The sequence below is a fragment of the Pelmatolapia mariae genome, linkage group LG1, assembly GCF_036321145.2.
Source record: "Pelmatolapia mariae isolate MD_Pm_ZW linkage group LG1, Pm_UMD_F_2, whole genome shotgun sequence".
Taxonomy (NCBI): Eukaryota; Metazoa; Chordata; class Actinopteri; order Cichliformes; family Cichlidae; genus Pelmatolapia; species Pelmatolapia mariae.
Window position 1 is genome coordinate 10,084,908 of NC_086227.1, and position 15,879 is coordinate 10,100,786.

The 15,879-nt window shown below is 37.7% G+C and overlaps 1 protein-coding gene across 2 annotated transcripts in view; it reads left to right on the top strand.

The window, feature by feature from the left end:
• The window catches only part of luzp2 (leucine zipper protein 2), a 139,550-nt gene that overhangs the window by 97,898 nt on the left and 25,773 nt on the right, over nucleotides 1-15,879 (top strand). For both annotated transcript variants that reach the window (XM_063471533.1, XM_063471524.1), the window contains exon 6: nucleotides 4,425-4,487. In XM_063471533.1, coding sequence (XP_063327603.1) covers nucleotides 4,425-4,487 — 63 coding nt within the window. The remainder of the gene's footprint in view (nucleotides 1-4,424; nucleotides 4,488-15,879) is intronic.

A 15,879-nucleotide genomic window follows, 5' to 3' on the forward strand; every position in this document is an offset into this window, starting at 1 on the left:
TTAGTCAAGGAGCAATACACTTATTTGGATGCTGTTGCATTTTTCTAAATTAAAATATTAACAACATGAACATGTAAAAAAAAAACTGACTTTATTTTTAGGCCTGCAGATTGACAATACTGCGGGAATAACACGTTATGCCATGTGCAGCATGGTGCGTTTCATTTCGTCTAATGCACTGTGACATACAGTATAAGCTCCAGAGAATCTTATTTTCTCTCTGAGTGTGTCCTGGGGCTTAACTACGTCACATTTTATAATGGCTGCCAGTTCTACATGTCCTCAAAAGGTGGTCCCTCTGTAGTGGTGAAAGGAGGTGCCACTGTGTGGAAATGATATTCGGTCAGCTTTGCTTCACCGAGTCACAAAACAACTCATTACCTCAGCTAAGAGTGCATCTTCTGTCTGCACTGGAGTGTGTAGTACATTGTGAAGGTGTGGGTGTTAAAAATAAATAAATAAAAATTAAAAGGAAAGTCCAGAATGTACTGCATGTTCAATTTCAAACTGAATACAGCACCATGTTAGGGAATTATTTTATCCAATAATATTTCTGGAAAAAAAAAAAAAAAAAAGTGAGGTACACAGTGATCTGTAGTTTGACTGTGAAAATATTGGGCCAGATAATTATTGATGCCCTGCGTCTGTGATTTTTAGTAATATATAAGGCCTAGCATATCATAGTTGATGCATGACATGACACATTTTCAAGAAATACAATTTAAAACAATTGAAATACTTGGATGTCGCAACATTTTTGTCAGAAGGTTCTAAAAACAGTTTGAATTTTCTGGCAATTTTATGGTTCAGAGGTTAAAGCTTTAAGTTAGCAGATTGAAGTTTTATTGGTGATACATGTGTCCCACCTGCAGGAACTGAACTTCATGACAATAGATGCATTCACATAATTATATGCCATGTCAAAGGGCAATTTCTGCTTGGGGCTGACATTAGGCTAATTTGACACTGATATTCCTTCAAGTAGAAGCAATATTCAGAATCTACATGCTGACAGCTCTGTATATTTCTATATGGGCACTGGACACTAAATGGTTATAATACATACGTATGTTTACCATGAAGGTCACTAAACCTATAGCTTACTTACTTGCAAATCTGACTGCTGGTTAACATCCCCAGTCGGTGTTATATAGAAGTTTCCATCCAAACAAATTCCACAATGATGTTCTCATTAGAACGATTCATTTACTCGACCCTCGACACTTTTGAACAAACATTTTATGGTGCTGCAGTGAGATCAACAAAACAATGCCCACAGCCCTGTTGGTACTAAAGAAACGAGAAAAAATAACCACACTCTTCTATAACTATATTTTACAATATTATATATATTTTTGCTTTTATTCCTGGCACTGTGGTAAGTTACAGCCTTTCACAGTAATTTCCATAATGGTTCATTTTAATGATTATCTCGGGGTAAAGTCATTTTTTCATGGAGGCCATGGTTATTTTTTGGTTTGCAAGTCTTTTCAATTTTAGCATGTCTACCCATGTTTTGTTTTTGTTTTTTGTTTTTTTGGCTTGTTTGTATAATACTATTGAATTTTCACCAGCTGATCATGCTGGCAGTTCTGAGTCCAGAGGGAACACAGTGAGCCTATTTTGATGTGTTTCATCGAGACTCACACTTTCCAAAACCACAGTGTGACTGTATAGCTTCAGGACAGGGATTGCGAACAGGGACGTTAATCTGAGAGGTAAGAAGAAATGTGGTTGTGATAGATGTGACTGAAAAGTGGTATAATCCCAGGCATGTCAGAGAACGGGTGCTGTGGCCCATGTAGTGGGCTGCTAGCTGTGGAATTTGTCCTTACTTGCAGAGGAAATTTTCTTCCATTGTTCTTTTTGCTGTTTGGATTCACTTTTATTTCAGTTTGAATCGGCGCACTGTTTGGATTACTCAGTCAACTGATGCAGAGGTCAAGTGAATGTTATGAGTGGCACTGGATCAGAAATGGATCTGGACAGTCTAACATCCTTTTTCGTCTTCCTTCCAACAAGGACAGATACAGACAGTCTTACCTGTGTCATTCAAAAATATCCATATGCACTTATTTGTAAACTTTTTCCTATGTCTTAATTTATTGTGCTCCTTATTTTGTGTATTTATTTACATTTCTAATATAGTATTTATTCTTTTAAGCTGTGTTAGCTTGGCTGCTCTAACTTTTGAAATAAATAAAGTATATATCATTTTATATAAGAGGGCAATGCAGTCCTGTGAAAAGCTAAGTACACTCCATGATTCAGTAGCTTATAGAACCATCATTAGCAGCAATAACTTAATTTATCAGTAGTTAGCAATAACTTTAAGTAATCATTATTACTTAAATGATTACAACTTCATTATTCTGTAACATTATTGTGGAAGAATTTTGGACGACTCTTCTTCTTGCCACAGCATTTCATTTACATGTCAAGGTCTTACTTTGACTGGGTCATTGCAACACTTTGATTCTTTTTTTTCCACCCATTCTATTGCACATTTGCTGCTGTGATTAGGATCTTTGTCCTGTTGCATGACTCACTTTAGTCCAAGCTTTAGCTGTCAGATACATGTCCTCACATTCATGTGGTCAATTCATGGAGTTCGTGGTCAATTCAATGAGGTGACATATTTTCTCTGAATATTTCAAGGCTTTGTGGTCCGCTCACTTGATTATTCTCTCTTTTAGCTAGTTATTTAAATGCTGCATTATTGCACAGAAGTTAATGGTAAAAATGTAACCATTGGAAAATAAATCCCAAAAACAAGCTGAAGCTGGAGTCTTCTCTTTCTACAAACCAATTAAAAGCTTGTATACACTTATAAATATAACTCTTAGAAATATACTGGGTTTACCAAGTAGCTTTTCGCAGTACATTTCGGAGACAGTCTGGTTTTCAATCACATTAGAGACAGTCCAAACTTTGCAGATTTGCAGATTCTGGACGCAGTCCAATTTTAGTTCTTATAAGCTTTTGTCATGGTTGAATGTCCTGTTGATTGCGTCATCTGGAAAACTTGATGGTTACTTTGGGTTAAGCATTAAGCTGGTTTAGGACCGATCTTATTACCAGATCAGTGCCAATTAAAAAAGGGAAATTCCCTTCTTATCAAATGCTGTTATTGCTTTCCAGCCATATTCCCGTCTGTCTTTACAGTGCAGTCTGTGTCAGTGCAGACTTCCTTTTAAACATATTGTAAAGGATTTTTCTGACTAAAGTGAAACTCTCCATTCGGAAAGGTCTCAAAGGTCATTGAGAGTGGAATCTCTTGAAAGAATATAATGATTTAGGCCCTAAGGCTTGAGCGGAGACTCTCCTCTAATTTTGGGAGAATAGACAGGCTCTGCATACATACCATTCCTCCTCCTCCTCAATACTTACAGCAAAGGAGCTGTGTTAACCTTATTTGAATATATGATCAGGCATGAAGACTTTATAAATCGTGTATGATCAGTATGAATACGCCCTCTGAGAGAAAAAAAAAAAACCGGCATTGGCACTGGATGACAACACTCTCAACACATGTCGTCGTTTTGTTCTCCTTATTTCAAAGCTGGCTGCAATAAATGTTTCTGTATAAAGAATCTGATTCTCTTGAAATCTCCTTGATCAAGTATGTTGCAACACAATTTCCAGAACACCTATAGAAGCATAGTGTATACATAAATACATCTATAGTTTTATTCAGATTCAGTTCACAGAAAAAGCTCTTGGGTACAGCAAGCCTGTGACCACAAACCTTATGGGGTTATACTATAAATGTTTTTTAATTGCTATTTGGATTCAACCATGTTTTGCAAATGAAGAAATTGAATTTGCAAGACAAGACAAAGCACATTGCATAATTTCTGCTGCCCTTGCACTTTGCAGAAGTTGTCCAATTAAGCGTTATGTTTTTTTCTTTTCTTTAAATTTACATTTAATTTAATGTACATTTGGTAATAATCTATAGATTTGGTTTTAAGTTGATGTTACAGGTGTTGTGTGTTTGGACAGAATCATTCACTTGTCTCCAGATTTAGATGTTAACTGGCGCCAACAGCTCATGACCCATACTTTGGCATCTCTCCACCCACTGCCATTCAAATGATTTTAAGACTTTGCTGATCATGCTTAAAGTTCAGTTGGGGTCTTGCCCTGAGCTACGTTTCTGACCTTTAAGAGGCCTGCGAGCCAGAGTGCGCTCTCAGATCGTCAGACAGGCCACTCCTGACTGCTTTTAAGTCTGAAATCAAGAGGCAACCAAGCACTTGCTGCGAGGGCTCCTATACAGTCAATTGCCCAGCTGGAGAAACTGATGCCCACTGAGTCAATAGTGCTTTTTATACAGCACCAAAAATGCTAAAGCAACATGCAGTGCAGGCTACAGGGCAGATGCAAATGTCATTACCTCTTTTGTGTTTTCTCTTTTTCAGAACAAGAGCTTGAAAAACAAGCTGCTCTCGGGGAACAAACTTTGTGATGCCTATGCTGAGGAGGTAAGAATTTTCAATTAGTACATTCTGTTTCACCTCGTGCATAGTTAATATTCAGCTCCAGCTATTTAATTGTCTATTGTTCATGAAAAGAGTGCAGTTTGTAACATATTGCAGACATAGTGCGAGCAAGTAGTCTTAACAAAGCATAAACAGTGCTTTAACTGAGAAATGCAATGTGATTACTTTTAATTCAATGCAAAGTTTTAAGATATTAATATATATTAGAAAAATTACGTTTGTTTGTTTGTTTGTTTTTTATTCATGGCTTAGCTTATCATTTAGCTCATTAGTTGCTGCTATAATAAGAAAACTCTTGGTGCTACCTGTGTGTGGTGAAAGATTTATAAAGGACCAGTTAAAGGTTAGAAATGATCCATTTTTGTCTCCCTCTCTCTGTCTCTCCCACTCTCTCACATAAACATACCCAGACACACACGCAAGCGCGTGCAAGCACACAATCTTTGTTTTGGCAGTCCAGTGAATCTCAGAACAACTTGTTCCTAAGTGCAAGCTTTTTGATGGCTGTGCAGTGCAATCTGAGAAACTCAGGTTGTGGTGAGAGTAGCTTTGAGTGCATTTGGTCTGTGTCATTTTTGCTGTCACTTTTCCTCTTCTTCAGCTCTGCTTTCAGTTTTTTTTTACAGTCAGCAGTGTCCATCAGGTCCACATCCATAGTGAGCCCTTGAGCTGAGCTTTGAACTGTCACTTTTGCCTTCCTGATGGCCAGTGCAGACGCTGTAATCTAGCCATGCAGGATCTTACAAGGCAGCGAATCCTACAGGCATCCTGATGACATGCTCGAGTCAGTGCAGCTGGTATTGTGTAATTATGGGGTTTATAGTTATGCAGTTGTACAGCTGGTGATTCCATGCTTTTCCTATAGTCAGGCTACAGTATGTAGGATGACTTGAGATTTTTACTACCAAGTGCACTGAGGTGATATGGACAGCTTGACAGATGACTCTGTGTGGGGATGGAGGCTTTCTTGAGAAAGAGACCCTAGGCTAAACCTCCCTAAAGGCAGCATGAGACTTGTTTGATCAGTGCTGTAGATGATTTTATGAAGCTTTTTGAGTGACAGAGCAATTTCAGGTAAAAATGGCAGGGCAGCTATCCACCCTGGAAGGTACGAGTATGGAAACTGAGAAGAATTAGTCCACCAAATTTAGAATCTCTACCCTTAAAAAACGTAAACTACTTTTTCTACACAAATGTTTCTAATCTTAATGTTTCTATTTCACGAGGGAAGCAGCTGTCTGTATAATAGGTCAAAGCTCCATAGCACTGCAGTATGCTTCCTCCAAACTTGTATCAATCTGTCCGACATTGATTAAATTCAGCAAACACTGAGCATTAAAACCTTCTTGAAAATTGTGTTTTATTTGCAAGGCTGTCGGATTGCATAGTTAGTATACTTGATAACAGAGTACATTTAGTCAAACGAATGTTAGAACAGTATAGCTTAGCATGAAGTACTTGCGTTTCCCATGCCTCAGTTCTGTCACCACAACTGTGTTATTATTTTGACCGACTGAATGAAGTCACTTGAGAGTGTGAATTATTAAATTCTGATCCTGCAATGTGGTTAACACAGAATAAACCGACACAGCTTAACAGAGTTGTTTGGGGGGGCAGAACACATATGTCTTGAACACCATCAGCCGTAACCGACTAAAAGATCGTACTGCACAATGTTACGTGCTGAAGAGCTTTTCATTGACCTCGAAGTCAGCCCCAAGACAACGGTTATTCTCGAGTCCCTAGTGAGACGTAGAAAATTGGTGTTGAAAATTACAGACCCTTTTCCTTCTACAAATCTTCCAGCTAAAGATCCCTGACATTTCACCAGTTAAGCTTATCCAAGCCATCATCACATATTCAAACTCTGAGATGTTTGATGGCACATTTGACTATGCAGCCTGTCTGATTATAACACTTCAGGGAAGTGTTGGACAGAGTACAAATGCAATGAAGAGATACTGATTGAAGTTGTGGGTCACTCGCTATACTGAGCCAGAATTTTCATGCAACACCAAAGGCAGTCATCAAAATGGTGATAAATTATGTGCTTGTAGTTAATATACCATAATATCCCATCCTCAATCCTTTTTAATTCCAAGTTCCAGTCTCTGCCAGCCTGATTTTTTTTTCTTCTGAAGATCTGTTATCAAGGCTGGGAGGCTTTGAGATCTTTAGGGAACAAATAGCTACTAGACTTTTCTTGACCACAGGTAGATGGAGGTCATTGTCTTCAATTCCTTTGGGAGACTTTAAATGGAGGAGTAAATCAGAGAGAAGAACATTGTTCCATGTGCCTTCTTCCATCCCTGAAAGTTATTTATGTTTAAAAGGGTTATGGAGTGAGCCTGCAATCACACTGTAATGATTGTGAAGTGAAAGAAAGTGATGGACTCTAAAGCTACAAAACAAATTGCCACAGGTAATTGCGAACAACATCATTAAAAGTTTTTTTCTAGTGGCAAGAAAGTTATGCTTCCTCAAACATAATGTATCTTTAGAGAGTTTAAATTCTGATATACAGTGCAGGGCAAAATTCTTGAGCCATGACTTAAGGCTATATTTTCCTAGAAAAATGGGAAATAGGAACATTAATTTATTAAGATGCGTGAGCAGGGATACATGGTAATACAGTACATTTGACAAAAACTGAGTTTTGAAAATTCTACTGTCAAAGACAATATTTGATGTAATCACCTTTATCCCTCAACAGTCTGACTTTATGTAGTCTTCAGAAAGAGTTCTCCAGACTTCTTGAAGGACATTTAAATCCCTTCTTTGGATGTTGTCTGCCTTTTGTTCTGTTCTCTGTCAAAATGATCCTATGGTGCTTTAATTATGTTGAGGGCCAGGCTCTGGGGGGAGGCCAATCCGTGACTGATAGTGGTTAATTGTGTGTTTTTCTATCCAGGTATGCCTTTATTGCATTGGTGGCTTTTTTGGGATCATTGTCACGCTGAAAAATTAAGCTGCTCCCAATAGATGGTATTGCATGCTGGATCAAAACCCAATGGTTTTTGGGGTCATAATTTATATTTGACAAGGTCCCCAACACCACTAACCAAAACACAGTCCCAAATCTTGAGAGAGGCTTCATCCTGTTTCATAAATAGCCATAGACACTCACTGCTATACTTCTCTTCTATCCTCCTTTATGCATATTGACAATAATTCATCACTCTATAAGATTAGTTGCCATTGATTTTCTGTCCAGTTCTTATGTGATCTGGCAAACCTCAGCCTTTCCTCCCTGTTTTTCTTCCTTAAGAATGGCTCCTTGTCAGCCACTCTTTCACTGAGGCAACGTCTGATTAGGCTTCAATGAACAGTACATGGACCAACTGAAGGGCCAGATACATCTCTCATGTCCTGTGTCAAGTCTTTGAAGCATTTTTTCTGTATTTCTTAAGCACATGACTTTTAGATACTGAACATCTGCTGTAGATCAGTTTTTTGACCAGTTTCCTCAGATTTTTTGAGGGTACAGTGCATATCATGCAAAGATACGTTTACCAAGTTTTCAGCTGATAGCTCTAGGAATTTACCTTGTTAGTGTAAAAATTCTGATTCATGTATTCCATACTGTGTTGTCTTTGGTCTTATTGTGACAGGCTGCTAGTAACAAAGTGTCTAAAGCTTGAAGTGTCTTTTTTGCTTGAATGGGTTCATAGGTCAGTGTTAAGTGGCTTAACAAACAACAGATACATTCTAGAAAAAATGGTCAGGTACAAGGACTTGTCCAAAGAAAAAATTTGAAAGACCTTCAAAACGGATGAAGGACTTTTGACAAAAACCACTTCAATTAAACTGATGTGTGGTTCAAGACTTTTGAATAATACTGAATGTTTTTTTTTCTATAGAAAATCATTATATTATTCTATTATTGATTATTTGTAATAATTATTGCCTTTTACAGTGTTTCATGCAAAACATGAATCTGAATACCCACCCAAAACATCAAAACATTCACTAAACACTGAACAACATTATGTAATTTCTCTCTAGAAATGATGGTTTTATCTTCAAAGACCTTTTTAGTTAAGTTTTTTTTTTTTTTTTTTTACAAAGCACTGAGTCAGAGATTTTTTTCTCATTTTCTTTCCTTGCTGTGATAGCTTGTGATAGCATCTTTGAATCTTAAATCAGTTCTTTGAAGCAATGTCCAAGAAGCGAGATTAGGCCTTTTTTCAGCTGGTCTCAGATAAACTTTCTAGGAACAAATTCCATTTGTTTTGGACATGATACATTTTGGGATTTTGTGTGAGTAAATAGGAGCATGACTCTTTGTGTGATTTTTGTTCTCATCTTGAGAACTGGGAGTCTTGGGAATTACTGTATTGTATATTGGAATACTTTTCATTTGGTGTGGTAATCGTTTTTACAAAGCTGATTTAACTTGTACTTGGTTTTTTCTTGCTATGCGAGGTGGAGGATCAGCCTCACATAGCAAGAGCTACAGTATGCTCTTAATCCATGTGCTGTTGTGAAAACCACTGAGCCAAAAAGACTTCAAATTACATGTTAACAGCACCGGAGAGTTTTAGTGATATGCATGATGCATACATGCATGATCCTTCCCTACTGTAAATTTTGTGATTTTGTACTTATATACTCGTTAATAATCATCAACAGTATTATATTAAGAAAGGAAAGAAAGGAATGAGAAAATAAAAAATACTACATTAAATATCTATTTAAAAAAACACTCCATTGGCCACTCTATTAAGTACACATTGCTAGTACCAGCCTGGACTCACTTTTACCTTCAGAACTGTTTTAATTATTTGTGGCATAAATTCAGCAATTGGTCCATGACTGACAGCAGCACAAAGTTCCTGCAGAGTTATTGACTCCACATCCATGGCATGAATCTGTGTCATGGTTATGTTGCTGGAATTAGCCATCAGAAGATGGCTAAGAAGATAAAGGGATATAAATGGTCAGCAGCAATATTTAGGTAGGTTGTAGCATCTTCTGTAGTTCAATTTTGGTGAGCCCTTGTGAATTATTAGACGTACCTTCTTGTTCTTAGCTGACATGAGTTTCACCCAGTGTGGTCTTCTAAGTGACTTATGCATGTTTAACCTGAGTAGCGAAAGACGGCGGTGGGTTTGAAAACGATTTGCCGGGAGTCCGGTGTTCTCAGCGGCTCTAGTGAGCCTTGCCCCCGGCTAGCTATCGAGCTAGTGGTTAACAGACGTCTCCGAAAACTTCGGAGCGCTTTTGAAAATATGTGGTGTCTTGATAAACTGAGCAGATATTTGAGGTTTACACAGTTACATTCTCGCCTGAAAATATGTTAAACGTTTATTTTGTGACCCAGAAAGAATAATAAGAGTAATATTAAAACTAACTAGCTGCCGCCATTGTTGACAACTGAGCTGGGCTGTGTTATGAATTCTGGGACAGAGCTACTTCTTCTTCTTCGGGGTTTAACGGCAGCTGGCATCCTTGTACATGCAGTGCTGCCATCTTCTGTTTCAGTCCGTTATTACACTCTTAAATCCTGCTACTTATTCCTGCGTCTTTTGGGATCTTACAAAGCTTCAAACGACGCGTCGACTATTAAATCAGTCGTCGACGATTTTGATAGTCGACGTAATCGTGACTAGTCGACTAATCGTGGCAGCCCTAGTTTATAATGAGTCATAACTAGAGTTATTGTTATTTTTCTTTCAGCTTAAAAGCAATTTGGTCATTTTACTCCGACGTCTTAAATATGAGAGCTGTTGCTCTCAGTAAACTCTCTGTAAACCCTAGAGATGGCTGTGTGGGAAAATGCCAGTACATCAGCAGTTTCTAAAAAAAAATACTCAAAACCAATATGACCAGTCTATCTGGCACAAACCACCATGCCACACTTACAGTAAATCACTTTTCTACATTCCCATTCTCAGTCTGAACATCATTACATCTTCTTTACCATGTCTGTATGTGCCTTAATCAACTGAATTACTGTCATGTGATTCATTGATTGGATATTTGCTTTACCAAATATCCAATCAGTAGTTAAACAAATGTACCTAACAAAGTGGTCAGCCATGTATTTTTTGCTGTTAGTGTAAAAGGAAAGCCCTTGATTAAGAACAAAATACTTCTGTTCGTTTTTCTTGACTAAAGACTTGTATCTAATGTTGAGTTGAGAAGACGTGTTTGGTGTACGGCTAACACTAATACTTCTTTTTGGCATTTTGAGTTGTGGCATAACATGAAAACCTAGCAGTACTGAGTGATGAGGCTAGTGCCAGGTTTACATTTTTGTAAGAAAAATTAGTTAAGCCATTTAATAATTCATCAAAGCAGTAGCTTATTAATACTCTGATCAGAGAATAATTGATTAACTTTTGCAGCTTTAGCACCAGGGAACACACTTTTCTCAACAAATATAGGCTTTTTTTTTCTTCTTAATTTTTTGGATTTTGGAATTGCGGATTTGAGGCTTCCTGCACTGTATTAGATAATATTGCCATCATATGCATTTCTTAAATATTGAGGAGACACCAGGCTATATATTTAATATTATTCTCCTATGAAATAACAAATATAATTGTCAGAATATGTGAGAGTGCTGCCAAGTCAGTTGATCAGTTAATTCAAACTCATTTCTTCCATCTGGGCATAAGGAGCAGACAACTCCATTCAATATTATGAGGGTTAATAGGGCTAATAAGGCTCTTGGCTGTGTTACTCAATTTGCCTGAGCTTCATTAAAAAACAGTTCATTGATGTGTTATCATTTGCACTAAATTGATTTAGAATAGTTTCAGTAAATCTGACTTTACTGTATTTCATTGTAAGCTAATCACATTTAAAATCCTTCTTTTCACATACAACGTCTTGAATAATCAGCTCCTAATTTTAAAGACTTCGTAGTTCTATATCACCCAACAGAGCACTCCGACCTCAGACTGCATGCTTACTTGTTTGTAGAATATTTAAAAGTGGAATGGGAGGCAGAGACTTCAATTTTCAGGCCATTCCTCTGTGGAACAAACTCCCAGTTTGGATTTGGGAGACAGACATCCTCTCTTCTTTTAAGATTAATCCTAAAATGATACTTTTTGATAAAGCTTATAGTTGGGGCTGGATCAGGTGACCATGTACCAACCCTAGACTTCCACAGTGTGTCACCCACAAACAGTCACAGCTCATGACTTCCTTTCCCTGCGCCTGGTTCTGTCAGAGGTTTCCTCATGTTAAAAGGGCGTTTTTCCTCCCCGCTGTCGCCAAGTACTTGTTCACAGGGGGTCGTGTGAGCTTTGCCTTACAATATAAAGTGCCTTGAGATGACTTTTGTTGTGATTTTGCACTATATAAATAAACCTTTATGGTATTAAATTGAATTTAATAAGATTTGATTCTATTGTCGATTTTCAAAAACACTGAAAATACAATCATTAAATTCTCATTATTGTCATGGTGTGTCAGTGGATTAACTTCACCAATACCAAAAAGCTTCTGTTGGCTGTTATATATAGCTAGAAATGTATTTATTTATTTATTTGCTTTTTATCCATTTCATTGGAAAAATGTCATGCAACCTTCCCACAAACAGACAGTGATACCCTCAGGGGAAACATCTGATAGCTTACGAAACTTGAGTCAGTGTCAAGGTTAAGACCATTCGTAAAGGAGTCTGACACATAACATTAGAGATGTGATTTAATCCATTGCACATCTTTTCCTCACCAGAACGAATTTGTCACCTTTTTCCTATTCTGTCAAATTTATGGTGTCATTATTTGGATGACGGATGTTGTTACACTTCCATATTTCCGCCCTGTTATCATCAGAATTACCTTTCATTGTTGCATTTGGATTAATGGAAACACTGAGTAACCCAAACCTCACATATGCAGATAAGATATAATATGCTGGATTTGGGAGGATTTCCTGTAATGAAGGATTTCAAGGTGAATGGCCTCATGTAATTAATTCTACGGGGCTTTGTGAATGGAGCAGTGTGCCATCGTCATCTTCTGTGTTTTGTGGCAGTTAATGAGCTAGGAAACATATCAGAGTCTTTCCCAGTGAAGCATCCCTTATTTTAATAAATGCTCTTTGCTTCCATCCATTATTAGACTTTGGTTGTGTGTGTGAGAGAGGGAGTTGTGCAGTTGTTCTAATAACATGTGTGCGAATCCGACATGAGCAAAACTAAAAGTCCATGCGGGCCATTCCTACATTATTTAAGGTTGATGTTACCATGTTTGTGTGATAGGCATTTAACAGCATCACTGACATGTCTTAAACTGTTGTGTAATCAGGAATGAACTGTGTTATGGCCAGAACCAGTTACCTTATATGCATATGGGAACCATATGAGATATCAGCAGCTGTGTCACTCACATATGTCTCATCATGTACATCCTTGTTGTTGCTCCTTGTTTGCATCTCTAAGTCTTAAAATATTAGTTTTTTTATTCTAACCTCTCAATAAGCACTAAAGCTGTGATTTATGAAGTTAAATTCCATACAATATTAGAATTCCTCCTTACCAAATTAGAAATGAAAGCAGATTTGTTTGGCTTCTTTGATAAAACCTCGTTTGGGGAGATGGGTGTTTTTAGGTTCGGTGATATATCCTACAATACAACTGATTTGTGTGAAGGGAGCATACAAGAGCAATAAAAAAATACATTTTTTTCTCTATATCTACACTGAATAAATCAGATTACCTTGACTGGAAGGATTGAAGTAAAATGTTTGCTTCAGACTGTATGATTCTGGCTCGGAGCCAGCCTCCGTTCTGCTCCAGCTAGCATGCTTCAGCCATACACACTGTACAAATAGGACAATCTGTTTCAGTGCAAAAGGAGACAAATCTGTGACGCTGCTGTGTTCCTGCTGCAACTGCACTTACAATGTATGATGATGATGATGATGCCGGGACACTTTATCCGTCATATGTTGGTGTCATTTCACCTTTTTTGTGCCTTAGGTCTCAGTCACACACGCCTAGAGAGTGATTAGGAATTCCTGGTTAGTAACCCCTTGGCAACTTCTCGTCGCTAGGGAGTGGTGAGTGGCTTCTTGGGGGTTGTTACTGGGTCAGAAAAGAAGCCTGCACCAAAAACCTCCTTGTGATTGCTTAAGTTGTTTGTAGGTTGTTGTGGTTCCCCATAGTTTGTATGGTTGACGTTGATTTCTCTGCGAACATTCACTAACTAACCATAGATGCAAACCACAAATGGTGATTGTTCACCTTCAAAGTAAAAGCTGTGTGTTGACATCAGCATACTGACATGCATACAAACACATTTTCTCATTTGCCCGATAATGCAAAGAAAAAAGAAATAGAAAAAAGACATTTTTTTATAGCTGCACTAAGTATTTTATATTAATGACAGATTAAATGACTTTGTATAATGAGAAAAATGTTCCTCGTACTAATAAATCCATGGAACATTATCACCATGCTCTGCTGCTCCCTTCGCAAGAAGTCCATGGATTCTTAAAAAATCTGAAAAGTTAAATGATTTCTGTAAAGTTCGAGCTCTTAAATAAACCAATTGCTTCCTCAAAACTATCCATCAAAAGTTAAATATGCTAAAGACAAGGCAAATGAGAGTGAGCTGTACTTTTCTTAGAGGATAATTTTGAGTAGCTCTGTGTTGGTTGGTTGCAGCTTGTTATTGGAAGAAAAGAAGATAAATATGATGACTTCACTTCACTATGTTTAAACTGTGAACAAGCAGAAGAGATTAAAATAAATTGATTAAAATAAAATTAAAATTTCATCCATTTGATGTTATTGGGTCTTTTGTACCCTTATTTTTATTTGTATATAATACCTCATAAAAGTATCCAATGGATTATACAACTATGGATAAGAGACAGTGTTATTGGTTTTACTTTTAAATTGAAGTTAGCCACTTTATTATCAAACGGATCAAAAGTACTTTGCCTTCCATCCATTTTTGATTCAGTGCTTTGATTGCTTTAGTAAAATGGCTCAATGAGAAAATATGTGTTTTCATTTGGGATCAAGCTAAAATTTGCCACAGAATAAAGCAAACTAGAGGAAAAAGAAAAGAACATAACAGTCATGAGGTCAAGGTATACGCTAGAATAGCTAGAATGTGAATTCATTAATCAAGTTGTTCTGTAGACGAATGTTGGGTGACAGAAACAAGCAAAAATGTATACAAGCCAACCCCGAGAAATAACATATAAAGGTAGGCTCCATATAAGAAAGCCCAGTAATTTTGAAAGACAAACTAAAAAACACTGACTGGAGTTTACTAATATGCATATCAACAATTCACAGTGTTTGTTGGTAATTACACTTGGACAGCTGTAACAAAATTACATACATTTTTTTTTGGTAAAAAAAAAATCTCTGTTCACAAAAAATTAGACAGTTAAAGGAGGACATCTCCTCACTGTGAATGGAGGAAGCATAGTCATCCGTACAGGGTTCATTTGCTGTCTCTTGCTCACAGTGGCTTGAATTTGTGCAGAGCGCAGTGAAATCATAAAATTATCAAAGCATACTGGAGCAAAACATACTGCCTGGGGGTCTGCAGGATCTGTCTCATTCGCAGGTCATTGCTACAACATCCAGCCATCCATCCATTTTCTACCACTTATCTGTGTATGGTTCATTGCGGCAGCAGTCTAAGCAGAGCTGCTCAGGCCTCCCTCTCCCCAGTCACCACCTCCAGCTCTATTGGGTGGGTGTGAGGGTATCGAGGCCAGCTGCCAGCTGAGAGATGTAATCTGTTGTCCTGGGCCTGCCCTGGGGTCTTCTCTCAGTTGGACATGACCATAACAGCTCAACTGGTTTTACTCAAAGCGGAGGAGCAGCAGATCTGCTCCAACTCAAAATGACCCTATCCCTAAGGAGTATCCCAGAATCCCATGATACCAGCTGATTTTTGCTGCATGGGTCTTATTTGTTCTTTAACCTCCTAAGACCCAAACTCTTCCACGACATGCATTTTTAATTTCTCTTTGATATTTGGGCTGATTGGGACCTGATGAATGTAAAAACAAAGAATTACCAGATTTTTTTTTTAAACCTTATTTTTGTTTCTAAGAAAAATGAGAGCCACACATGAGGATATTCGTTTAAAATTTCAATAGAACAGTAGCAGTATAATGTCCTCGTAAGTGGATATCAGGCCCTTGTAGAGCAAAATTGAGTATTTTGGTCTAAATAACCCAAAATGTGATGTCCACATATGTAGACGCCAGGTCCTAGGAGGTTAAGCCATATCCCACAGATCATGGCCATAGGTGAAGATAGCAGTGTAGATGAACCAGTAAATTGACAACTTCACCTTCAGGCTCAGGTCTCTAGTCCCCACAATAGTGGAGGGTCTGCTTCAATGCCTACACAGGACCAATCTACTTGTCAATCTCTAGCGCA